The sequence below is a fragment of the Camelus bactrianus genome, chromosome 1, assembly GCF_048773025.1.
Source record: "Camelus bactrianus isolate YW-2024 breed Bactrian camel chromosome 1, ASM4877302v1, whole genome shotgun sequence".
NCBI lineage: Eukaryota > Metazoa > Chordata > Mammalia > Artiodactyla > Camelidae > Camelus > Camelus bactrianus.
The window spans coordinates 82,392,471-82,420,461 of NC_133539.1; the positions used below are offsets into that span (position 1 = coordinate 82,392,471).

General features: G+C 34.5%; 1 protein-coding gene across 3 annotated transcripts; it reads right to left on the reverse strand.

The window, feature by feature from the left end:
• Window positions 1–26,354, reverse strand: SEC62 (SEC62 homolog, preprotein translocation factor). Of its 3 annotated transcripts, none has more exons than XM_010952090.3 (8): window positions 26,198–26,354; window positions 18,307–18,415; window positions 17,198–17,303; window positions 11,537–11,741; window positions 11,200–11,292; window positions 8,695–8,755; window positions 6,799–6,918; window positions 1–2,894 (listed from the first exon to the last, which is right to left on the reverse strand). In XM_010952090.3, exons 1-8 carry the CDS (start codon window positions 26,231–26,233, stop codon window positions 2,428–2,430), a joined length of 1,197 nt encoding a protein of 398 aa, XP_010950392.1. In that variant the 5' UTR covers window positions 26,234–26,354; the 3' UTR covers window positions 1–2,427. The 3 variants fall into 3 exon arrangements, with proteins under 3 accessions (XP_010950392.1, XP_074224147.1, XP_045370529.1); XM_074368046.1 differs by having other exon boundaries at window positions 26,178–26,198; XM_045514573.2 differs by lacking the exon at window positions 26,198–26,354 and adding an exon at window positions 18,854–19,033.
• Window positions 26,355–27,991: the final 1,637 nt, after the last annotated feature.

Consider the following 27,991-nt stretch of genomic DNA (forward strand, 5'->3'; position numbering starts at 1 on the left):
TAATTTCAATGTGATACATTAAAATTTATTACTTTTTGATAATATTTGGCTAAATCCAAATTATTTCAATTAAAGTTGTCTAGAAGGCCATATAATTTGAAAATTAAAAAAATCAGTAGGAGGGAAAAGGGAAAAACAGTATTTAATACATTGACTTCACAATCACAAATGCATTATTATTATCTGGACTCGGTTAATTCAATCTTGCTTATTAGTTAGGCCTATTTATACCCACTCCACAATAAATCCTACATTACCCAAAAGCTTCATGCTTCTATTTACAGTAGCACAGCAAACCTGAAGTTCTTTTTTAAAAAAAATCACCATTCCACTGACTAATGTAAACAATTTTCCATGCTCTGGCGTTAAGAATAATGTTAGTCAACAAAGACAGCCATCTATTTACTCTGAGAAATGTAATAGTGGCAGCCTTTTAATTTTTTTGTTTAAAGTATACAATCTTGAATAGTAAAAGAGCTGAAATTTCTAACTTGCTTTCCAACCACAGTAAGCGTGACATTTCCCCTCCAGGGACCACCAAATATTTATAAAAGTTTGCACTGATGTCCTTTAAGAATCCACAAATATCAATAAGAAGCTGACTTTCCTGCCATGCTCCAAATGTCTTTAAGATCAGATATAGTGTATATATTATAAAGAGCTTAAGGATAAATATTGAGTGCCTGGGCATTATCATAGCAGTAAAGGTTAAATCACTTTTATTTCTGAAAAATACTTTTGGTACCATTATCATATCCCAAAATAGGTATTAATGCTACTGGTAATTAAGAAGCTCAGAAGGTATAATTATGCATCCCTTACTGTGGAAATAAAGCAGCAGGCTCTGAAAATGTGAGGGGAAAACACCCAGGCACTTAAATCAATGAACATCTGCTAGGAGGAAACAAAGTGATTGACTGCAGCCTTGACAGAGTTGCATTAACATCAAAAAGCCACATTTCTGTCCACTTACAAGGAATACTATGAAGAAGCAAACAAGCCATGTTTAACAAAATGTGTCAGTATACAGAAAGTGTGTTTCTTCACAATTAGAAAAATTTAATATCCTTAGTCTACACTCAGATGGGAAAAGCCTAAAGAAAGACTTATACATACCATCTATTTCAACTACAAAGCAAAATGCTCTCACTGTGACTGAAGGAAAATAATTTAATATTCATTATCATTTAAGGGTATAACTCCAAGGAATGATTATGCTTATAAGTAAACACAAGATTTTCTGTAAAGATTTGAACTAAGGTTTGCAAGACATGAAATCAAACTGCAAAACTAGTTTAAAGCAATTAGAGTCCAATGGTTCTCTATGTTTTCTTTTATGTTCTTTATTTTAAATTGATATTTTAGAACAGTAAATTATCTTTCATAGCAGTCCTCTGGTCTGAAAATACAGTACCCCATTTCTGAATGTAGAGATTTAAGAAAAATCAAATGAACATTAAGGCGTACAAACAGCTACTTTAAGTCTGCTCTTATTTAATAAGGATCGTTTTAACTCATATTCAAATACATGGAATGTTGGCACAAAACTGAAGCTGCTGTAGAAAGATCACAGGTGTTCTGTGGGTTATGAAACTTCCATTTCTCTAAAAACACCCTTAAATGGTCTTAATTTTACAAATTTAAGTGTTGAGAAAATGTCTAAATAATAAGTAACAATTAAAATAAAATGTTTATTTGTAAATTATGTACAGAATACATTTTTACGATAAGGAAATGGGAAGAAGAGCCATCACCTTCCAACCAATGCTGCTCGCTTCCACTGTTGGAAGTGACCATCTATCTCACTCTGAATCAGAGGTACAAATCAGTTTGGATTTCCTAAGTTGGGAAAGGAGAATTTGTAGCTAAACTAAAAAGTGTTGCTGCATTATTACTAGTTGGCTTATTTCCACAAAATGCTTTTGAACCCTGCTAACTCAGAATCTTAGAAATTTCCTGGTAAAATGTTATAATTAACAAAAGCTTAAGTATCAAAAACAATGAGTTTAAGCATTTCATCTCAAAGGAATTGTGAAATGGCTACATAACTATGCATACTCTGAAATGTTGGTGTTTGTTTTTATCCCTTTTATTTATTTTGATTAGTCTAACAGTAAAAAGCCATACAACTATCAAAAATGCCATCAATCTAAATGTCATTGTGGAAATTGCATCTTTGATAACTATCAAAATAAATGAGACCTATTTACTGTAAAATTATCAAATAGATAAAACTTATAAATGGCTTTAGACTGTACCAATAATAGTATTATATGAAATGAAGGACTGAATATAACTGCTTGGATGTCAAATCCACTGCAGTAGATGGATTTAAAGAATGCTACAAATGTCATGTGTACATTGTGATGATCAGCCAACATAGAAAATCCAACCTCTTGCACTCATTTAGTCCTCAAATTAGTCAGATTATGATTTTTCGAGTGAGGATTTAGCTGTCTCTCCATCGTTGTCTTCTTCCTCCTCTTCACAATCCCCATCTGTCTGCTGTTCCAGTTCCTCTTTTGTGATCATTTCAAAATCATTCCCATTTCCACTACTGTGTTGGGATCGGTCATCTTCCCTCCTATCACTGTCTGTGTCTGAATGCCGTTCTCCACCTGAGCCTTCTGTTCCATGATTTCCTGGTCCTACTTTTCCCTCTTCATCTTCCTTTTTCTCACTGTCTGACTTTTCCTCACTGTCGGACTTCTGCTGCTTTTTGGTTTCAGATTTTTCATCTTTCTTTAAGTCTGCTTTTGGTCCTTTATATTCATGTGTGTACAGAGGCCTGAAGGAGTCAATGAAGCCCACGTCAGCAGTCAGATTTGGCAAGAACCAAAAATGGTGCCTTCCTCCAGTTATGAGCCAAATGATGAGAAACAGAATGCAACGAGCTGCGGGAGAAAAATTTCTCTAATTGAATAATTCAAGTGACTCAGACAGCAGGGAATATTTGTTAATGGGAAAACAAAGTTTATTATTTGCATACCACATGCACCTGAAATATAAACAATTAAATCCTGACTAGTTTAGCAGCTATTGACAGTATTCTAGGCACACAGCATTCTGCTCTGAACTTGAGGGCGTAACGCTACAATGCCATTCAAAAACTTACTTTCATTTTTTTTTTTTAGTCTGGGTGCTGTTTCATGGAGATACTTATGATTTACGCACTTTGCTATGTTATAGTTCAATAAGCACAGGTGCCAGCTGGACCTTGAAGTATACATAAGAACACGGTAGAAGAAAGAGGAAAATAAATGCAAGTAAGGGATGAAAGATACCTTAAGAAGCCTTTAAAAATGAAAAAGCAGGGCTGAATCATGACTTCTTTAGAACCTAGGCATTTTTGCCTTTGTAAGGCAATTCTTCCATTAAAAAAAATATTAAAAATTAGGCTTTTTACAACCATATTGGTATAAATATAATCCCACACAGGTTCATAACACATACACATGTAATAATATTTTATATATTACATATTATTACATATAAATATTACATAATATGTAACACATGTAATAATATTTACACATGTAAATACATGTGTACTTGATTTTAAAAGAAATGAAAATAAAATCATTTCTGTGGCCCCTAAAAGTCCAAGGCATGTGCCTACTCTGCCTAAAGGATATCTTCTAAGGAAAAATACTTTTGAACAATAAGAGAACATTTTCCTAGAAGTTATAACTTTCTTAAATAAATATATAATTTCTGCTTATTGAAGGACCAGCTATCTCCCAATATTAGGGAACAATACAATGCTAATGAAGGCCAGATTGCTTCAACAAATAGGTTCGAGGTTACTCTTTTATAGCAATATATGACAAAACTGTATTTAGATAATGGAAGAAATTAAGAATTTTAAAGTTTACAATAATGAGCTATCAGGAACACAAACCTCAAAACTTCATATAGTTTTCTCTTAATTTACCAAATACAAAGAGCTGAGTGATTTGCCTAATTTTCCTGTTCCCCCCCACCCCGAGGTCATGATTATGTGAATGTTATGAACTAATCAATTGTGACAGGTTTTCGGTTTTGTTTCAGTTTTTGTTTTCTTTACAAATAACTGTATTACTATTTTTAAATAAGGCCTAAAAAAAGGTCATCAATGCATCTTCCATTATTTTGCTTAGGTTAGATAAAAAGAAATGGTTATAGCTCCCTTGACTTTTATAAAGCAGTAATTTCTATTTTTCATAAAAGAACATAAATATTCTGAAAGACTCTGTATACATCAGTGTCTTTTGTGGTACAAACAGAAAAGGCAAATATGCTTGAAATTATGGAATAAATAAGTAAATAAATCCCAGTGATAAAAAAGAAACAATGAACATCTTTTAAGGAGGCTGCATACAGCATTATGTACGATAGGATTTAAAGGGTTTTAAGACAGACAATTCGTAATATGAAATCTTGCCTCAAATCCATGAAAAAGCAGTATCAAAATGGCAAATCTAAATTCTCATTCCATATACAAACTGGGTGTAACAGAATTCTAACGTTTTTTACTGTTTTTCTCTATGTGGCAGCAGATTACCAGGAGCCAAAGAGGGAGAATCATGGGAAAACCACTGTGATGTATAAAGTCATACTGTTTCTATTCTAAAAGTGACAAACTTACAAAATTGTCAAAGGTCCTATTTTAAACAGAAATACTAACAATACATATTCCAAGTAGCACCAAAGATAATTTTGACCAATATATAATACTTCATGGGATAATATAAATCTCTGATTTGCAACTGGGGTACAGATCAAAACCCTTTGAAAGTTAATTTAGAATTTCATTTTTCTAAGAGAAAAAACAAAAATGTTCAGTTTATTTTCTGATTTATTTAATTCATGGGACTATTTAATGCACAATGCTACTTAAATCCATAGTATATTTAAAATGAAAAATTATAGGAAATACTACTGAAGAAATAATTTAAAAGGCAAAACAAGATAATAACCATAAATTATTGAGAATACTGGTTTAAATAAAAGATAACCAAGTAGGTTAATTCTATTCAGTGGAGTTAAACGTTTGCTGAAAAATTTCAAAGAGCTTCTAAATTGTCATGGGTTTGGGAGCCAGAAGACATCAGTCTCATTAGTGTATCTAATGCCAGATCAAAGTTTGTGGCTTCTCATTTTTGATGCAGGTAGTACACTACCACCAGTTACCTGCTTCACAGTCTTAGATACTATTTCTTGGCCTACAAATGTACTATATTACATGCAGAAGCTTCCGGGGCAATTTTCAAGGTGACTTAGCTAGAGGAAGGAAAACTGAAAGGTGGGTGAAAAAGGCTTCACACACAGTCAGAGATCCCAGGAAAAAAGGAAGCCCATAAACATGAACCGAATGAAAACGCTACATGATTTGACACAACATTGTAAAATGACTATAACTCAATAAAAAAAATGTTAAAAGAAAATGCTACATGAGTTCCTGGGTCCATGGATGGTGGCACCAACTTAGGACGACACCTTAATACCCAGGGTGAAGGGATGTGCAGAGGGAACCTGCTTAAGGCTGTAGCAGTAATGCTTTATAAATATAAGCATCTATTACATTACATACCATAGAATCCCAGAAATGCACCCAGTTCACATAATCTTGGTTAGATTATGTCCTCTAACAAAACAACAGATATTAGGTCAGTAATGTGAGTGTTTTAAAAATTTTTTATAAAGAAGTACTCCTATATGTCTTGATGGAAAAGTTGATTTGTCATGTGATGAAAATAATCAGAACTTAGTACCATACACCAACATAAACTCTAGATGGATCAAAGAATTACATATAAGGTTAAAAAAAAATCACTAAACAGCTTTAGATGTGCTGAGAAAAAATCCTATTTCTTTCCCCAAATCAAAAACTAAATTAGACCAGTTCATCCTTTATTGGGAAATTGTTAAAGACTAGGATTTTAAGCAAAATATTATTTGTTGTTTTTCTCATAGTTAGTAATATGTTCACTGTGAAAAATATACACAGATGTAAAGAAGAACATTAAAGTCATTCATAACTACCACTACCATTTATAGTTAGGCGTACTTCCTTATAGTCAAACCCTCTTTAGCAGAGTATTTCCATTTCAAAAATATCTTCCTAATGATGTAAGTAAAATATATTTCATTATCTTAATTTTATTGTTTGATACTAGTGATGAGCATTTTCATACATTTATTAATCATTTGTTTTTAATTTCATCTTTTGAATTGGGTTATTTTCATATTGTCTTATTTTTAGCTATGGAAGACCCCACTCATCCAGAAATGTAAAATAACATTATTTACATTTTCTTGTTGATTTTTAAAAAACATTTTAAAACTTTTTAATGCAATGAGAATTTATTTTGGCACATGGTGCAAACTGACTTTTCCCCAAAACGGCAAATCAATTGTCTAGAATAATTTACTGTACAAAATGGAAATGCTGAATACAAGTTTCATTTGCCTCAAGTCAAAATATAAAAATGCTTACTGAAAGTATTATGTTAACAAATGATCGATCATTGTAAAAATATTAAAGTTCCTGTGGTAGTTAAATTTTAAAGCTACTTATATCTAGTTGCATAAGACATATTAAATCCTTTTCTCAGACCAGACCACATCTAATTAAGTATACATGCTACTTCAAGCCTGAGTCAGTTTTGGGATAAGATCAAAAAGTAGGCCCATATAATTCTTGATTCATCAATATTAATTTTGCTATTAAGCTTTACTGAAGCTCCAGATTACAATCCAAACTGCTCAATATCTCTTAGTAAGTCTGGGGTCAGTCTTACTAATAACAGTACTTACCAACAGCAAGGAGAAGAATGCTGGCTACAAAACAGCCTGCACCCACACTGAGGTAATAAACGCCTACTCTCATTTCTGCTGGCCAAAGAGGGAAGAGGGTGGCTGCTATCACTGCAATCACTGGAACAAGAAATGACAAAGTTACACAGATAGCCTTTAGATTAAAATTTTAAATGGCTTAGTTACCAAAATAGTGAATATATTCCTAGGGTGAGAAGTGAAACATAAACATATGGAAACAGGTAAAAAATGGTCAATTATCAGTCATTTCATAGTATTTTATAACATTTTATTTCATAATATTTTATAATTTCATAATATTTTAACTATTGTTCTTAGATTAGGATTTTTCTAGTATAAATTACATAAATTATGTAAACTTATACTAGAAAAAGTGCCATGTAAAAATGTGAAATTGTTAGCTCCTTAAATGATCAACTGCTGCTGTGTTCAACCTTATTTTTGACTATAAAATATCTGGCTACTGAACAAGGGAGCTTAAAGAAACAACCAAATGACAAGACTAACCAAAATGATTCCAAAGATCCCTCCCTGGAGAGTGATTCTGAGCGCTCTCACATCTACTGATTGAAAAGTTCACCAGGTGATTCTGATACAGATGGTTTTTGGGAGTTAGGGAAACGATACAAGGATCTCCAGTTTTATTTCTCAGGGGGACCAGATGGAACAATCACAAGGAAGCCCTTTTTAGGTGTTTAGAGCAAGAGAGATCAGAATTCAAATCCCAGCTATTTTATTTATAAGCTAAGAGTTAGACTTATTATTCTGAATGGAATCCTATGATATCATATTGATCAAACTTGTTTATTTAACTGCTATTTTTTCCTACTTGTTAAATCATTCTCTCTGCACCTCCCATGCCCCCTCCCCTGAATTTACAGGAATAACACATACCTATGGTAAGGAAAAACAAAAAACAAACAAAAACGGTATAGTATAAAGTTTTCATCCAGTTCTTGGTCTACTATCCAGAGGTTAATTACTATTGTTTCTTATCTGTACTCCCAGAGCCTGCCTTTATACAATTAAAACGGAATTTTTTTTACATAAATGAGCTTGTAATATTCTTACTCTTTTACAATTTTCATTTAATATATTCTAGCTATCTTTCTGTGAGTACACCCTATCTCTTTAAAAGCTGCATGGTATTACAGCATGCAGTTGTAATTTATCTCATTGTCCTCCTATTGAGGGACTTAAACTGTTTCCAGTTTTATCCTATTATAGACAATAGTGCAACAAATACCATGCATGCACATGTACATTTATGCAACTGTGTTAAAACTTGAAAGATATCTGCTAATCACTCTCCTAAATATAGTCCGAGGGATTAGAATAGATAACATGTCAATGCATATTTCTGAACAGATACTCTGTACAACTGTATTAGTATCCAGTCATGGAATAAATTCCTGGATATGGAAAAGCTGGGTGTGTATACATTTAAAATTTAAAACATACTGCCAACTGCCCTCCATAAAAACTAAAACAATGGACATACCATCAATTGTTGGAGACTGTGGGTTTTTCTTAAGTGTTGGACCTTCACTAAGACTAGGTACTATTAAACTTTGTAATCCTCTGGATAACTGCTGTTGTTTTAATTTGTATTTAATATGTCTGTGATTAAGTATCATTCAGATTATTGGTCACTGCATTTCTTTATCTGTGAGCTAACTTTACCATTTTTCTAGCAGGTTATTAATCTCTTAAAGATCTTTGCTTCAGTGTAGTACAAATATTTTGCTCTGTTTATCATTCATATTCTGGCTTTATTTAAAATGTACTTTAAAAAATAACTACTTTATGTTAAACATTTTTCTTTCTGGCTTCTGCATTATTTATTTTCCTTTCTAAATTTGAGATTGTACTTACCAAGAATTAATCCCATGACAAATGTTTTGAAGTGAACTGGGTCATAGATCCACACAAATACCTGGAAGAATCAAGAAACCCCAGTGCTTAAAGTTCTATAGTCACATTAGTAAGTCAAGCTTAATTCTTTATTTCAGATACTCCACAACAGTCACTTCCAACTTCTTAATGTATAAAAACTACTTTTTAAGGTAAATAAATTTGAGAGACCTTTCCTTCAGTAGTAGTGTTTCTTTTGGTATCCACTCAATTAGAAAATTATTTTAAAAATTATAAATTATGTAATGCAGTTAAGTACATTTCTACGTACTTGCATGTTTTTAATATTTATGTGTGCAAACCATTACTTATTCAACCTAAAGACCAGCAATTATACAGCCTTTTTTTCCCGAATGTGATGATGCACATTGGCATGAGTAGAACCAACCAGTCTAAGAGCACAATAAAGCCAGAGTCCAGTCAGGCCCTATTACAAAACCAGCAGTTCTCAATTTCACCCTATTCTCTCCTGCTGATGAGATGCTTAGTGAACATAAAGAGTCTGTCTGTGACTCCTTGCAATAATTTCATTGCCAGCTCCCCACGGAGAGTCTGTAGCCCAAAAGCTGGGAACCAATGCTTTAAAGCTTACTTTATACAACAGAAATTTACTTCATTTAGAATAATTAGAACTCTGCTCATCATCCACAAAACTCTTAGTTTTTTATCTCTTAGTTTCTATAAATAACAGTACTCTTCTATTTCCTGGTTTTATTTTGCCCAGAGCTCTTTGTTATTGTCTTTCTGATTTGGTTCTAACATTCCTCTTTTTTAACTCTGCACATTTATCTTATAAATCAAATCCACAGACATCACTTCTGCCAGTTAGCACTCTAAATAAGCAAGTTTTTAAAGACGTTTCCCATCTTTAAAAGTTTGAAAGCATGCTTCTTTCTACAGCATAAAATCTAGCCTTTTTGAGTAAGTAAGGACCTGTGCTTTTGCTCAGACTGCTTCCTTTGCCTAATAGATCTGTAACTCCTTCTCAGTGCACCTGGCAATCTGCCAGTCAACCTCCAAGGCTCAGTTCAAGTGTTCAGGATCTCCAGACCCTCCACATCCTGCAGTGATTAAATTAACTATCCCCAACTGGTGCTCTCCCATCATAACATTTACCATGCCACAATACAGTACAGGCATACCTCAGAGATACTGCAAGTTTGGATCCAGATCACTGCAATAACGCAATTTTTTTGGTTTCCCAGTGCATATAAAAGTTATGTTTACACTATACTATAGTCTATTAAGTGTGCAATAGCATTATGTCTAAGAAAACAATGTACATATCCAAAGTAAAAAATATTTTATTGCTAAAAAATGCTAACCATCATCTGAGCATTCAGTGAGTCATAATCTTTTTGCTGGAGGAGGATTTGAAATATTGTGAGAAATAACAAAATGTGACAGAAACAAAGTGAGCAAATGCTGTTGGAAAAAATGGAGCTGACAGACTTGTTCAATGCAGGGTTGTTGTAAACCCTCAATTTGTAAAACAAACAAACAAAGAAAAACTGCATTAACTCTGAAGTGCAATAAAGAGAAGCACAATAACGTGAGCTACTCCTGTACCATGAGATGTCTTGAAATTCACAATAATTCAGTGACCAGTATGTAACTAAATGTTTCTGTATTGGTTAAATGACTAAATTAAGCGGTCTTCATGGAAGGCTACCACCACACAAATATCTTATTAAATAAAATAAATAAAAATGATCTCCCTGAATAAAGCACCACGTAATGTTGAAAATTTTAGGCCCCTATAGTAGTGTGTCTGACTATAAGAGGCAGAAATCAGTAGGTGTCCCTCATTAACCATTCTACTTTTATTTTCTTTGATTGTCATGGAAATCCTACATTTTACTGGGCAAATGACCACTCAGTATAAAAAGCATATTTCTTGGGCAAATGACCACTCAGTATAAAAAGCCTATTTCTAAGACTTTACTGCAGGTAGGCATGACTATGTGACTAGGTTCTGGCCAATGGAATCCAAGTAGAAATAAACTATCAGTTTCCTGAAAGGTATCCTTAAAAAGGAAGCAGGTCCCTCATTCTTCTTCCCTCCTCTGGATGCAGATATAAGGCTGGCAGTCATTTTGGACCATGAGGTCGTCTTTACTAACTGCCTCACACAGTTGGAAAAGTTCGGATCCGTCATGGAGCTGCCATATTGTACTGCTTGCCCTTAGATTTAACTGATGAGAGAATTAAGTACTATTTTGTTTTATGCCACTGTTATTTCAGGTTTCTTATCAATCATAGAGACATGAACATGATTCTGACTGATTTTTTAATACATTTTTAATAAACCTAAATGCAGAGAAACCGATTTTTAAAGAGAGTAGATTTTGTATCTACACGGTTAAATTTATCTAAATTACTTCTTTTCTTAGTAAATGCATCAAAGATAATTCTAAAAACTCCTATGGAAAATTAGATTTCTACTTAAAAGCTAGATACTCTTACCTCATTTCCATCCAGAAAAACTTGATCATCATGTGGCTCAAGCTTGAATTTTTTCTTAGTTTCCTTCTTTTTGGGAGTTCCAGGAGCTTCCTCCTTTAAAAAAATAATAGAAAAAAAAAACCCCACTTTTACAAACAAGCAAAAAGCAATATGACATTCACACAGTCAAAAGTTTCACTATTTGAAAAAATCGAAATTCTCAACTACGGTATTTATGAGAACCCTAAAATGGTTTCTTAAATGGTTATTGCACATTAAATTTAAAAGTGCTAATATGCCAGTAGTGATAATGTGCACATAGTAATTTTTGATTTTACTTAATTTTAGTTGAAATCACCTTTTTGGATTCTTCCTTTTCACCATCTTTTTTTTTTTCTTTTTCCTTTTTTGTCTTTTCATCCTTTAGATTTTCTTTCTTGCTCTTTTTATCTTCTTCTTTTCCACTTTCAGCTTTTCCCTTCTCTTTTTCTTTTTTTATGTCTTTCTCATACTTCATTTTCATTACTTTTAGTGCCCGATGGAAAAACTGCTTCTTTAAAAGCCTTTGGGGAAAAGGTATGACATTACATTCACTATCAATCATACAGATATAGACTAAAAGCAAAAATATCAAGGCCTGAGTAAAATAAGTAAAGAAGACACACAATGGCATCTTTCAAGAAAAATTACAACTAATAAGCCCACAGAAAAACAATCAACCACCTCTAATCAAAAAACTGTGCAGCCAATTTGACTGCATGAAAGTTGTCAATCTACTTTTCATTTTTTAATTATATAATTTAAATGAGATTATAGGTTTAGAATTATCCTTAAGTTCTTCTTTAGGTTCATTAGGAATAAGCAAAACTCTGCTTTATATAATACTGTGAAGTCTCAAATTCAAGAGCAGACATAAGTGGAATATAAATCTATGGGGAAAATAAATACAACAATTTAAGAAATGTTAACAAATTAAAAATGTGCCCATGACTTGATTGATCCAACTTGTGTCTTTAGCTGTCATTCTTGCTGTAATTTTTTTCTTTCCATGTACTTCACTCTTCAGCCTGCCACTATATTGAAGTATCTTCAATTAACTAGTGAATAATTAAATATGCTAAGGTGAGATTTCTGGACTCTGAAGACAACTCTTCATAGTATCAAGCTAGAAACTGTACAATATATTTGGCAAAATAACACTATGTGCTCCTTGTTCTACTAATTTCTCAATACACTGATCTTTCCTCTGTTTAGCAGGGGTTTTGTTTCTGTTTCTGTTTTTGTTTTTAACATTACTACTTCAGGGCTTTTTCACTGGCTGTTCCCGTCACTTGGAATGCTCTTCCCCCAAATAAGCACGTCCTCTTGGTTTACTCCCTCACTTCCTTCAAATCTTCCCTCAAATGTGACCCTCTCTAATTGGCCGAACCTGTTTAAAATTATAAATCCATCATTCATCCTCCCTCCTATTTCCTACTATTCTATTCATCACATTTATCTTCTAACTTAATATACAATTTATGTTATATGTTTGCCTCTTTCATTAGACTGTAAACTTCTTAAAAGTGATATTCCCTGCTTTATTCATTTCTTTATCTGATGAGTTTAGAAACTCAGCTGACTCCCAAATTAAGTTAACTCTGGCTGACAATCTTTTCTAATCCTACTAAAGAAACTGAATTACCCTTACCTTTGTCATCTAAAAGCCATCTTTTCAAATCTTATGTTCCAGTTTCAAAGTTTGTGATTTGTTTATTCATTCCTGCCTTCATAAAAGTATAGCTACCAAACCACAACCTAGAAACTAGGTCTCACTGGCCCCATCTGTGCCTGTTAACAGTGACTATCCACCTTCCTACCTCCAATGGTACCTGCTCCAGCATATCATAACACTTGTTAACTAAATGCCTGCTTTTTGCCCAATGACTACTTATTTCTGGTCATTATGTTGTGCTGCCAGGAGCACCTGTGTTTTGACCTGCCCGGCTAGGTTTCTTTCTGCTGCCCAATTAGGTCCACTCATGAACATCTCCACAAAGCTAACTTCTAGGTTTCCTCATTTGGCCCTTTACTTGTTCAGAAGACCTATATAGCATATAATTGTGCAACTGCCTGAAATGCCCCCAAAGAATTTACCATTAATACCTGCTATACACATACATATATATATATATATATATACGTATATATATATATACACACACATATATATGTATGTATGTATGTAAACAAGCAAAAATCTGTAATGAGACTCTTAATAATTAACTATGTATGAGTAAGTGAGATTTAATAGTGGTGGGTATTTGAATATGAAGGGGAACTTTAACTTTCACTCTACTTCAGAATTTCTTATAAAAATTTATAATGAAAATATTCTAATTTCTTTATTTTTACACTTATATGATTTCCAGATTTCCTATCAGGATCATTCATTACCACTTACTATGAAAACAAAAATACATCTTATTGTATGTTAACTGAAAAGCAGCAGTTCATATTACAGTTCATATTATAACTCTCCATATACTGATACAACTGGATATACGTGCACACACAGACACTTGAGTATATATTCTCACATGGTAATGTAATCATCCATGAGGCAACATTATTAGTAATTTGGATTTTCTTCTGTATCATTTTCAAAGTTTTCTCAAATTTATTTTAGTGGAAAAATGTTAATAAAGAAATAAATAATTTAAAAAAATAAACCATAGAACTTCAGGAGAAAAAAAAATTTTTCTTTCATGAAAAGATACAGAAAGGCACATTTATCAGCAGGAACATCTGCTTCTGTCACTCCTCCTGCACAGCTGCCCTACCCTCATGAAAGACAAGTTAAGACTATTAACCAATCAAATTGGTATTGAGAAGTTCATTCAGGTAGACGGGTTCAAATATTACCTCTACCACTTAACTAGACGTGTAGTGTTGGGTAACTTACTTAATTTTTCTATTTCTAAAAACGGTATCTATCTCATAGGGATTTCTAGGACTAAATGAGAAGCATGTAGATTGTTTAGCATAGTGCCTGGCACGTATGTGCTCAATGTTAGCCATTACTACTGCTATAGCAAAATCTTGAATTTCATTTAATAGTTATGGAAAACACACACACAAACACATTTGGTTTTATAAATCACTACATTATACAATCATTCCATTCAGTAATAAGTAGAATCATTGACTTACTCCTTGATAGGTCTTTAGAGGATGTCTATTTTCAATTCACTCTATGCCTCAAAAAATGAAATGACATTTACTATTGTAATAAAATCACTGCCTTCATCTATTTAGCTTTAAACACACTGTATAGTATAAATCATCTACATAAACTCTAACAATTTTAGAGACTACTCACTTTCCTATCTCAGTATGTGCCCTCTGCCAGGATCTAATGTCTATTCTCCCACTGTTTGCTGGGTAATCACCTATGTATGTTTCAAAATTTGATTAAAACATATTCCCTGTGAAGCCATTCTTGAAGTTTCCCCATTTCTGTCTTTCTTACAGATCACACTGCATTCAAATTAGTCATGAATCTTCTCTAACAGACTGTAATATGTGCTTTGGAGGCAAGAACCAAGTCACAGTCATCTTTGTATTCCTGATGCCTGGCATATGATAGGTATTTGATAAATACTTGTGGGATAAACAAATGGATCAAAAGCAGCTTGTAAAAAGTTATTAAATTGCTTATTTTCCCTCATCTCTCTCTTTTTTTTTTAACAGGTTTAACAAACATTTATTGAATGCCAGACATGTGTTCAGGACTTTCACCTATCTGACAATGGTGAGGTTTTATTAAATGCCCACATTGTGCTAACTGCTGTGGAACTACAGTAAGGTGTAAAACACTCCTCCAATTGCCTTTAGATTTAGCTAGCAAGAAATTTTTAAAAATGAACACATATGCAACAACCCTATTTAAATAGTTAAGGACTAAATTGTATGATACTAACTTTATAAACTCTGTAGAACACTAGATATAAAGATTAATGCGAGCGCCAGAGGATCCAGGGAATACTAAGTGGTAGACATGGAGAACTTGAGGGATATTTTTATAGAGAGGCAGACAGGATAGAGGAAGAACCCTTTGGGGAAAGTGGCAAGTTATTATCAAAGAAAGACCACAAGAGAATGAGTGTGGTATATGAATGAGAGTGAGAAGGATATTACTGGACTGGGGGGCTGGAGATGTAAAGTCACATGGAGGGTTAGGATGATGCGAGATAAAAGGTTGAAGAGTCTGTACTTGAAATAGGCCATAAAGAGGCATAGAGCATATTAGAAAAGATTTTGTGTGTCATCCTACAGTTTCCTATTTTCTTTCATTTTTCCTCAGACTCCCTCAAGCCCACTTCAGAAAATAAGGCAAGACAAGTGTCTCTTTGTGGTTTTGCCTGGAGTCAGGCAGGAAGGAACCCATTTGGGCTGGCCATCATAGGGTCTCCATGGTTGTTATTAAAAGTGGCTTTGAAAAACTGATGTACTTATGCTTCTCTGTCTTAGTGTGGGAAGGACACAACCTGATATGAATGGGAATAACATATACAATGAAAATTAAATGTATCTCTAGGATAATCTCTGTACTGAGATTTTTTGGGTTTTCCGTATAACAAGATACCAAGTTTTCTAAAAGGTCAAGTGATGTAGATTAATACTGGCAGCTCTCCTCAGAGATTAGGCTCACAGATTTAACATTTAAATAGTATTAAGAAGTGAATCCTTCATCCTAATTTTTGGTTCATTAAATGAATGATCATTTTCTTGGAGGAGACAGTACAGTGCAGTGGTTAAGAGCATGGACCATGGAGCCAGATGGTTGGGTTTAGAATTCTGGCTCAGCCACTTACTAGTTGTACTACCTTGGGTAAGTTATTTAACTTGTTTCTGCATTTATAGCATCTCTTAATTTTTAAACTATATATAAAAAGTAAGTCTATTTTGAGGCAGGCAGGGAAATTTGCACTTTGGAGTTTCAATACACAAATGGCCGTAAAGGGCAATACTGACGGCACCATTGTTAGCTAACCCCTGCATCAACAATGAAATTTTCATTGTCTCTGAAAGGTCATTAGTGACTAGTTTTTGGCAGCTAAGAATTTAAAGAAATATTTAATAATTCTCTAACTTTACAGCTTTTGTGAGAGAGTGAATTTTAAGAGGGGTCTCATGTAGCTGATAATTTAAATGCCATTAAACAATATGTTAGTAAATGCTATGTGTAGCTCCCTATTAAACATATAAAATAGTCTAAAATGTCAAATTCCCATCATTTATAAAATTTACTGTCACAAAAACAAAATTTGATTTACTAACATCTCAATAAATATGCTTGGTAGTAAATAAACCAAGGGAAAAATTGGGGAAAAAACAAAAACAAAAACCCAGCATACTTCTTTTCAAGAGAAAAGTGACTTTTGTACACCATTCACCACGAAAAGTTTTTCCCAAAGGAGACGTACTTATTATAAAAAACATGGCTATGTTATTGAACTGTCTATATTTCATTTTGGAATCAAGAAAAGGAAGATGTTGCAGTTGCCTTCATTTTACAAGGAGTACATTAGCAATCACAAACAAAATAGGGAAAGGTAATCTGGCTAATGGCTTACTGTGCAGGCACTAAAAAACAAAACAAAACAGGGACAACAGGTCTATTAGGAGTCCCTTACAAAGTTTTAGAAAAGATTCCCCAAACGTTTGCTGTAAAAAAGAAAGGACTGTTTGTTCACGATAGGCACTAGTGTGTGATTTATTGCTGACCCCTTGTTCAGTCAATCTGGCAAATGTACAAATATAATGGAATAAAAATTATAAAAATATGGTAGTCTCACACCAAATAAATGCATTTCCAGAGCTACTGAAGAAATCCAGGTTATTATGTAAAAGCTAAGCTTGAACTATGCTGTAATATCACTACACTTAATGATGAAAGAGGCAAGGAGCTTCAGAGCCAAGGAGAATATTTTTAAATTACTATTTACACTATTCTTCACCAAGAAATTAAAACTACCTGTTGCAGTAGTCAACCACAGACTCCCTCGTTGTAAATAAAGCTTCCTCTCCTTTCTTGGCCTTTGCCCACTTTGAATCCAAAAGGCAATCCACTGCTTTTGAAGCTAAAGAAGAAATTCATTATTTTAAATTAAGTATACAGAGGAATTTATGTCTATCTAAATATTTTACAAAGCAAGTTTCAACATTCTGGCATCAGAAAATAAAACCAAGCTCAACAGAAAATTTAAGTCTGACACAATCATGGTAAACAGTTCCTCAAAACCTCAATTTGTGAAACATACTGATAAGCATCTTTAAGTAATGCTAGGAAATAAATGACATATATTAACTAAAGCAAGATAAATTAATGAGGAAAAGCTCTAAACAAAAAAATTCAAAATATCACTCTTACCAAATAATCATAATATAGGATAAACAAACCAAAAACCCTCCTCTACCACAGTAATAAAAATTCTGTCATCAAGCTTTACTGTTACCCACCAAGGAATAAGCTCTATGAACAATCTACTGCTGTCACTAGAAGAAGCTAAACATATGAAATCTGAAAAGAAAAGCATGTCTGTTTTTTTAAACTTTTAATGAATAACAAATCATTAATCATAAACTAAAGAGAAGACAAAGGAATTTCTTCTTTCTAATGGTAATTCAATCTTAATTTATCAGACAGGCAAATACAACAACTACTTAAAAGCTATGGGGCAATATTATAGATGACATTAGCTTATAAATAAGTTGTTTGGATTATGTGAAGAAAAAAGCTCTCAAGTTGATTTCAATAGACTTGTTTCATACTGAATTCTACAACAGAGTTTTACAAAAAGATTATCTTTAAGTACATATACTATCTAAAGAAAAGTTAGTATTAATACTGAAAATAAATCCTACTTTAAAAACTTCCAACAAATATTATTAAAAAGCACTTTTTAAAAAATTATTGACATTTTCAATAATAAAAGGAAAGAATAGTATAATCAATTACCATATGCTCATCACCCAACTTCACCAATCACTCCTGGAAAGCACTTTTAGAACATCTACATATCCCCAAATTAGGTATCTTCATAAGATACAAACACTAATATAATTTTATTGATGTAATCCTACCAATAAAATAATCAACCCGGTGACCCATCATATTGGTGGACTTTGTTGGACAATTGAATCGAAGAAACTTGGCTACAGCCTTCTCTTCTTTAGACGGTTCACCAACTTCCTGCAAAGAATATTAATTTAATGTAATCATTTACCTGAGAAATTCATACAATGAAGAATAATTTACAGATCTGTTCTGAAAATCTTTTAAAATGCATTATAGGCCTTTCTTTCAAGCTTTTTTGGGAGCACACCTGGTAATATATACAGAAGACAGAATGGAGATTTTAAAATCACACATTTTTCAAATACACGTTGACAGGGCCAAAACTTTTCTGCCTCGTGGCCTCAACTACAAGGCGTTCATTTTGAGTTTTTTTTTTCCCATAGGGTAACTTCTTTGTATCAGTTAACCTTTACTCTTGCCTGGTCTCTTTTTAAAAGCCATAAAGCAATAATTCAAAAGATTAAGAGGTTGCCAATAATGAGTGCCCAGATGTCAAAGTAAGGAGAAACAGGTGCCATAAATAAATGTTAAACAACAGCCAAAGCTACGTACCCTGCACAATGAACAACAGTTCGTAGGAGTTCTCAAGTTAACCAGATAGTTGTCCCAGTGTCATCCCAAACATGAGCTACTAGCTGAGATGCTGAACATTTGCATTTTCTTCCCTTTCCCCTTGCAGCTGCAGATTCTAGATGCTGTCTGAGACTCCTTTCTCATCTTGTTTTCTTCTTTTCTTCCCCTCCCCCCAAAAAGCAACAGACAGACAAATTACAATCTCATTTAAGAATTGATTAATGGAAGTGCACAGTTTTGGAAAGGTTGCTTTAATCCTTCCCTGTTTTCTTTCTTCCATCCCTTCTGCCAAATTTTCTACCACCTAAATTGTTTATCATTCCTCATCTTGCTTTTATTTCCTTACATTCTGAACGAACTGCTATAATTTGACAATTCCTCTTATGTACTTATTCTCCCCACCCATATACTGAAGAAAATGAAGGCAGTCTACATTTGCATATATCATATATATATACTTTTAGAAGTTGTTTTATTGCTGAAGCTATTGAAATACAAGTATTGTTTTTAATTACATGTTTAATCACAATACATAGAGCATTCAAGCAATATTTCTACCACTATGCAATTTAAATGTGAATGATTTCAAAAAGGTTTATTTCTTAAGACAAAGTGGCAAATAATAATAATTTTCTGTCAAGAATCTAAGCTGCTGAGAACAGTTAATGCTAAAGACAGTTCTGTTTCAGGGAAGACAGTCTAATAACACAAATAGGAAAAGTACATTATCAGTTTCCCCACAAATTTCAGGTTAAGTCTGAATTCAGTTATGTTTGTTGAAATTAAGAAACAATTAACAAACCAAGATTTCAACTTTAATTTTATCTTGAAGAGGAATAGAAATCTGTGAGATGAAGTGAAAGTCTGTGCTTTGATTATTGGGTCACCTGGCAGCTACTGAGCTATTTCTTCCTTTGTACTTTCCAACTCCTCTGCTTCCAGTAGCTCAATTAACTGAGCAATTAACATTCTTCTATCTACTACTACCCCACTTGTGCATTACTGTGTATGAAAATAAAAGTTACAAGCCCAAACCATTCACTCCAAATGAAGACTATTGTAAAACCCAAATATTTTTGTGAATAAAATAACTTCAGTTTTATATATATAAATATATACCACAGAAAAATAGAATCTTAAAAAAATTACAAATTCAAAATTTAGCACTCCAAGTTTAGTAACATCTACAATGTTCATAATTATTTAATCTGGGGCCTAGTCATGAAATACAGTTTCTGACAAACCAAAAAGTAAAAATTCTGTATTTGTTTTTGAAATCACGTTGAAATATATTAACATATGTTAGTATATGTTAAATGGTAGCATTTAATTATGCTTGTATAATACACTGCATTTCTAGGAGCTTCAACTATTAGAAATAATATCCTACATATTCATGGTACAGTGAAAAAGTAATAATATATAAATAGTTGGAAATAATGAGATACTATAATTAACAATTCTATTTTAATCACATCCATATATGTTGTTTTCACCTCAGCTGATACATCTGTTGTCAACTTAAAGGTTTATCTAATTAACTGATAACTTGTTACAGGGATTTGCTTGATAAAAATGATTGTGGGGGAGAAGTCTCAATAAACATAAACTGTTCAAATATATACTTACTGAGGGTTTACCCTATAATATCTTTGGGTGCTATAGTTAAGATAAAAAATTTGTTAAGTCATGATATCTACACTTTGTTACAATTACCCAAAACAGCAATTGTTATTTTCCAAAATGAGTGGTAGAAAAAGTATTTTAGGAGTACAAAAGGAGCAGGATTATCAGCGTGGATGAGAACAGCTATGAAAGACCTCTTGGAAGAGGGACCTGGATTTTGAAAGACATACAAATATGGAATAAGCTGATTGAAAAGCATAAAAATGGCTGAACATGAGCACAAAATTTGGCTCCAGTCGAGACAGATTAGGAAGTACTGTGAGTTAAGTATGCATAAGTAGAATAGAGGTAAATGGTCTTCAAGGCAATCTGAGAAATTTCAAATTTACCCTGTAAGTTGTAGAAAGACCATTAGTAGTTTTTGAACAGAAGGAGGTAATAATTAGAAAAAAATGACGTAGACACATTATTTTGGAGACTGCATGAAGACTGAATTGGGAAAATAATACACAAAGCAGGGAAACTAGTTAGTATTCAAGTAAGATGTGCTGTGATACTAGACTAGGAATGGAAGGATTGTGATATCTGAAACATTTCAAATGTAGAACAGATAGGACTCAATGATGAAGGATGAATGAAATGACTGAGTAAAAGATGTCAGATTCCTCATTTCATCAAGTGAAAGGATATTTTTTCAAAAACAAATTTGGGAGGAAGGTGATTCTGAGGGAAAAACAACCACTTCAACTTTAGGCATGAAAAATCTACACTCATACAACATTCAAACCATTTACTGAACACAAGCATACCGGTACTAATCTACTGACTGTTGACAGAGGCATCACAGGTAAAATCTGCTACTAGAATACACAAGGAACTGAAAAGTTCGTTCTACTATTACACAATAGGGAACCTGATACTATGTGAATCCACAACATTTTAAAACCTCACTTTAACAATTAACTTCAAGTTAACCAAACTCTTTTCCACAACTGCAAAAACACACTCAAGAATTCTATTTTGATTCCATTTCCCTCCTTGGTAAAGGCACTACTAAGATTAGACCCAGAAAGCATGGACTTGGATAAACTCTCCCAATTAGACACAGTTACTTATTCATTGATACTTTCTTAAAGTATCAGTAACTTCCCTTAAATGTGTGACCAGAAAAGAAGTGAATTCTATCAAGATACTGGTATAATGGAACGGATAACCTTCCTTGCTCCTTCTTCATGTTCAAATCCTTAAAAAACTTCTATTACCTTCTGTGAAATACTAGGAAATGTTCATTACACCACATATAAGTTATACATATTGTAGACTGCCTTAACAGCATAGGATTTGTGCCATCTGCTGGGGCTTTGAAGTCAGGAAAAGACTGCTACAGAAGAGTACCAAAACAACATGACCCTGGGAAGCTAGTAAGATAGAAGCTCCTGTCGTGGAGTCTTCATTCTCACTGCTCCCCTGCTGCTGGCTAAAGAGAGTATAAAACAGTCTTACCCTCTTCCTGTTTATACGTTAGACTATAGTACCTCCCCTGTTTGTTCCCTTTTGATGAAAACAAATCTTCAGAATATTTTCATAACTTTCCTAGAAACCTTTAAAGAAAAAGTGAAGGCCTTTTGAGAATAGCATCACCCACCAATAAAGAGAAATCAGCTCATGAACCCTCAAATGAAGAGAATTTTTTAGCTCAATGGATGAGCTCAAATATCTTAGAATGAGGAAGCGAAGAACCAGTAAATTTTGAGGCTGGACTGCCAATCCCACCCAAGTAAGAGGCCGGCTGCCTCAACTCACAAAATTACCATAACCGGAAGTTCGATTAGAATATTCTTTTAAAATTATTTAACAAATACTATTTTTTATTTTAGAACGTATCAACATTCAAATATTATTATGAAATTGAGGTTGCCATTTGTAACTATGTACTAGCCAGTACTTAAGATAACTTTTTGAGAAAAGAAATTAGACCAAGAGTCAGTAAGCCATAGGCTTCAATCTTACAGAATTTTTGACTTAGAATATTTTTCCCTGTCTTCCCACCCCTAAAATGACTAGAATTTTTTTTTAAATTGCTGTACTCAATGAAATAAGCTTAGTGATAAATAAGCTTGTTGAGTGATTTGAGCAAAAGATTAGTTCGCCAATTGTTAATTTGTATCTTTATACAAGCAGTATACAATATTTGTGAAAATGTATGCAAATAGGTTAACACATTAAAATCTGAAAGCAGAGACCTTAGATAAATCTTTTACTTAAAGCCACAATATGTTACTAATAAAGCTTTACAAAATAGTCTCTGTATCTTGACTTTGGCAGTGTCCTTCTATAATTCCTCCCCTCCTCCCCATTCCTATTTAAGCCTTCTATTAAGCCCCTGGAGGGAGTTTAACTGAGATGTAGGTATTATAGAATTTTAAAGAATGAGTAAGCCATTTAAATGTCCCAAAATTCAACGAGATACTTTACACATAAGCAGAATACTAAATGGGATGGTTGTCTCTTTAACAGGGACAAGTCATGTTAAGTCTTTGTTATCAATTTAATATAAAGATTTCAAGATTTAAGTATTTCAGAACAATTTATTTTTATTTTTTATTTTATCAGTGGCACAGTGGAATGAACATTCAACTGGAATTAGAAGACCTGGCCTAAATCTAGTTTTACTATCTTGATGAGTGACCCTGGGTCAAGCCACATAACCTCAGTAAACCTTAGTGTTTCTGTAAAATGGGTGTAATGGTTTAGATCATTAAGTTTTGTACCTAGTAATACTTTCAGATGTAGGTCCTAAAAGTAGCTTAAAGGATGAAGGATAATGGTATTGGGGTAGTGAGGTGATAAGGCTTTGGGCCCACCACCCTGCTTTTACCTAAGAACTGCATTTGTGCAAAAAGATTCCGAAAACCCTACTATTTGAAAATCCTTTTCGGCTCTAAAATGTCATGGTACTAGCATTCTAAATTAACCTTTCTAGTAAGTAGCACTTTGTTAATCTATAGGCACTTATTGTATGTTCTTAAAAGCTTAGATAACTTACAACTACTTATTTTCAAATGTTTTATTAATTTGAATTGAGATCAATCTCACTTGAGAATCTCAATCATGAAAACTCCCCAATATAATGTCAATGAACACATAGCTCACTTCTGGTTTTTAGTGACCAGTAAAGTGAGTCCAAGAAGGAAATGTGACAAAATAGTCCTCTTGCTTTCAACTTTGATGGGATACCAGAATCTAAAATTAGGCTACACTAGAAAACGCATACAAATTAACTACTTCTTAAAACTCTGAACTTGTTTGTATCAATCATTTCCCCCAATATACAAATTATAATTCAAGGTCACTAAATCTTAACAGGTAAACATAAAAATCTTTTCTCAACATGACAATATTAAGTAACAAACAACAGGAAACTGAGTTGATATTACAGACTGTTTTGCTCAAAAAGTCTTATGATAGAATCTTTTCTGTAACTTCAACTCTTAACTTGGTCATTATATTTGGTCTTTTTGTTTAAAGTAATGTCAATATTACAGTGTTTCTGATTCTCTGGAGGAAAAAAATCCAAGAAGTTTTATAAGATATTGTATATTTTTATTAATTCGTGAAGACTGCATAGTAGTACTCCAAGTAGCACTCCCAAGATCTCCACAACATTCTACATAGCTGTGCTATGTAGAAAACTTAGAGGATGTGAAAAACGTTATTTTCACTTAGCAGTATACCAACCTGATTTTTTACGATCAGATCCTACATATTTATCTGATCCCCAACTAAACAATAGTAAGTAAACAGCTATTCTTTATGGAACTCACAACTCAAAGGTTTATTTACTGAATAGATAACTGTTAATCTTTCTTCAGCATATCAGAGTACTCAACAAAAACCAAAACAAGTCATCCTAAAGTCTTCATCCTTGGGGAGGGAGAGGAATGAGTTATATGCCAAGCACTGTTTTAATAGCTTTTACAACCTTTAATAACAAGTCACTGACTTATCTATTTTTTTCACAACAACCCTATCAGTGTCTTTTTTTTTTTTAAGGTAAATATTCCTTCTTACAGAAATTGAGGGAAAAAGTAAACTTGTCCAAAGTTACACAGCTACTAATCATTGAAACTGGGGTATAAACAGGCACAGTCTGGCTCAACTTTTAGTTCCCAGTCATTACCACTACTATACAGGGTCTTAATCTATGTTTCTGCTCAAAACGCGATCACAACTGAAATACAGCAGCTATTCAAAGTGAATTAGGATCACCTTTACAATATTAAATGCAGCTGACACTGTAAAAACTGTTTTTTTAAGGCCAAAAAATGTACCATGCATGTAAACATAAGTCCAGTAAGTACTAATCTGACAACTCAATACAAATCTTAATAAAACTATTATGTATCCATACCTGACCAATAACACTAAACTTTGAAAGACTAGGAATAGTACAACTAGAAACTTCTTCCGTAATAACCTTATGCCTTGGTTTATGACATGTCTGAACTTGGGGGAATTTGTCTCTTTCTGATCCCCTTCTGCACTCTTTTTGAAACTATTTCTGCCCAATTTCAAAATTCCAAATTTACTGATCACTGGCATCTTTTCTCCCCTAGTACTTCAAAGTTTTCAGGAGAATTTTAACTTGCATAGCTTAAAACACCTGTGGTGAATGCCAGTTAAATGATAAACTTTTTTTTTAATGGGGAATAAGACATTAGACAGGAAGTCATTCTAAGCAATGAAACAATAAGGAACAGAAAGACAATGATGAGTGTAACAATTTGTGACTAGGTATATTAACAATTTATAACATGCTATCAATTTATGATGATATACGAAGGTTTCTAGGCACAGGAGCTAATAATGAGACTAAACACCCTGAAATTCCATATATTTAATCCTGTTGGCAGAGAGAAAAACAACAGGAGGAAAATTGCAGGAAAGAAATACAGAGGTGACATGCATGTGGAATGAGGGATGCTATGTAGGTTATGAGGATGACACACTGGCAGATGAAAGGTTTCTGGGCGCGACTCGCTCGTTACAGTACCAACGGGGCTGTGTTTATTTACACTGTGTCGCCTGAAAGAAAGCCAGAAGTCTTCAACTGGACTCTTAACTAACCCTGAAGAGAAAGGAGGGTACACGCAACCGAACATCTGGATAGGCAGATCGCCGTCTGGGCCCCCGGGGCAGCTGACCAAACACAAATCACTCCCCCTCCTCCTTCTATTTGCGCACAAAGAACAGGCAGCTTTAGGTCAGTCCTCCGCCTCCTACCTATTACCGCGGCCTTAATTTCGGGATAGCAAAGGAGAAAGGATGGGGCGAAGAAGGGAGGGGAGGAGCCCGGGAGGGTCGGTGTCTGAGCGCTGAAGACGCGGACCTCCCAGCGGAGGCCGGGGTCGGCGCCGCCACCGGAACCCAGGGCTGGCGGCCGCGCCTCCGCGGCGGATTCCGAGCGCGGCGCCTCCTGCCTTCCACCGCTGCCCCAGCACCTCCGTCTTAGTCTCCACCGTCGCCAGAACAGCCCTCCCTCAGGCCCCTCACAGCGACGCAGCCCGCAACCGGCGGCCTCGCGGCGGAACCCCACCCCACAGCGCCCTCGATTTCGCTTGCCCTTCCCGTGAGCTTCCCCTGCTTTTTTCACTTCCGAGCGCCCTAAGTCCCCTACCCCAGGCTCGGCTTTGCTACCTGAATCCGCTTCTTGTGTCGCCTGCGTTCCGCCATGTTGGCCGCTCCGCCCGGTTCCCTCTGACGTGGAGCGAGTAGGGGGCGGTGGAAACCTCGCGAGAGCGCGTCGCGTGGCCCGTTATGTAACCTGGCTGCTGGCACCGGGGGAGGAGGGAGGCCGGCGAGAGGCCGGTACCCAGGCAGGCCGGCGAGAGGCCGGTACCCAGGCAGGCCGGCGGGCCTTGGCGGCGTCTTCTCTCCCAACTTTCCACGGCTCCTTTTACTGCGGGAACTGGAAATCTCTGGGACAAAAGAAAGTTGAGAAGTGGATCAAAGAACAGGAGAGCTGGAAAGAGTCCTTGTTCTCAAGCCTGACTGGGCATCTGAATCACCTGGGAAGCTACTGAAATACAGATTCCTGGGGCCCCACCCCTCGGAGTACACTTAGGGTGGAGCCTTTCACAGAGGATTTACTGAGACCTATGGTGTTCTAGACGTCTCTGAGTGTGGCACTTGCTATCCTGCCAATGAGTCCTGCCCTATCCACGTGTGAATTTTTCTAACTCCATTTTAAAGATGGAAAAACTGAGACAACTGGGATGCAGCGATGTGAACTAATTTAACCAAGGCTCCACAGTTGGTAGAAGGCACAGCTGAGACCTAAGCCAATTATCTTTCCCTGTACAATGTAGGTGATAGTCGAGCTCATCTGAAACACACTTTAGATTCCCCATTCCATTTTCCACGTTGTTTCTCAAAATGCGCCTTTAGAATCCAAGAGACAGAACCCAGGGAAGTGCAAGTAACTAATAAGACGAATAGGAGAAATATTCTAAGAGTTGGAATGAAAAAGACTGCAGGGTACTTCTAGTTAACCATTGTCATTGTAGAGCTACTTAGAGCAAAGAGAATGGCTTTAAATTGCCAGTGTTTTTACATAGAAATTGTCATGACTTTATGGAGATTTTAAAGCATTTTAAACGGTAGAAAATTCGGAAAATACAAGAAAGTAAGATGAAGAAAGTAAGAATCCTTAATGCCACCGCCCAGAGATCTGTTACCATTTTAGTTTATTTTCTTCTACTATTTATTCCTACTTTGTGTGTGTGTGTTTATGTTTCCCTCTTCCCTCCCAATTGAGATCATATTGCATAAGTAATATGGTAGTCTTTTTTTTTCACTTAATGTTATGATGAGCATTTATTATATAATTTAAAAACCAAGTTTCCCATATTGTAAATATAACCTAATAGCAATTAAATATGCAATTAAGGCAAATAGTGGCATACCTATTTGATGCCTATTCTTTTACAAAGTAAGATAGCCAAAGTTCTTCTTTTGGACTATGCAATTCTGCACTCAAGGGACAGAATAAGTAAGTCATTTAGTTCCTTTCTCTTTTTATAATCTATAATTAGGGTGTGTGTTGTCAGAGAGTGGGTGAGAAAAAAAATGATTTGTACCAATTAACCCAAAACATAACACAGGATATGCAATGTCTTTATTTCCTTCAGTCCTTCTCCCCATCCAAAATGTTGATGGATGTGTTTTGTACTGTTTTATTCATTGGATTCTTTTCATAGGAAAGCTGGTTTATAAATAAAAATGCTATCGCATTTAATAGATGTTGAGTGCCCACCGTATGCAAAATGCCAGGGATGTGATGGGGAACAAAAATCCTTTGTGGTCAATGACTCATACTCTATGCTCTACCACCTTCTTCTTCAGAAGAGCTTTAGTTTACTATGCCCAGGTTCTCACTAACTTTCACTCCTTAGACTACAACAATTTGGTTTCTACCTCCATCATCCATTA

Excerpts from the sequence above, each read along its gene's own strand:
- SEC62 (XM_010952090.3), bottom strand. The coding sequence starts at position 26,233 with ATGGCGGAACGCAGGCGACACAAGAAGCGGATTCAG. Across the intron at positions 18,416-26,197 it reads GACACAAGAAGCGGATTCAG|GAAGTTGGTGAACCGTCTAA; the intron begins GTAGCAAAGCCG and ends TATTCTTTGCAG. Across the intron at positions 11,293-11,536 it reads AAAAGGAAGAATCCAAAAAG|GAGGAAGCTCCTGGAACTCC; the intron begins GTGATTTCAACT and ends ATTTTTTTAAAG.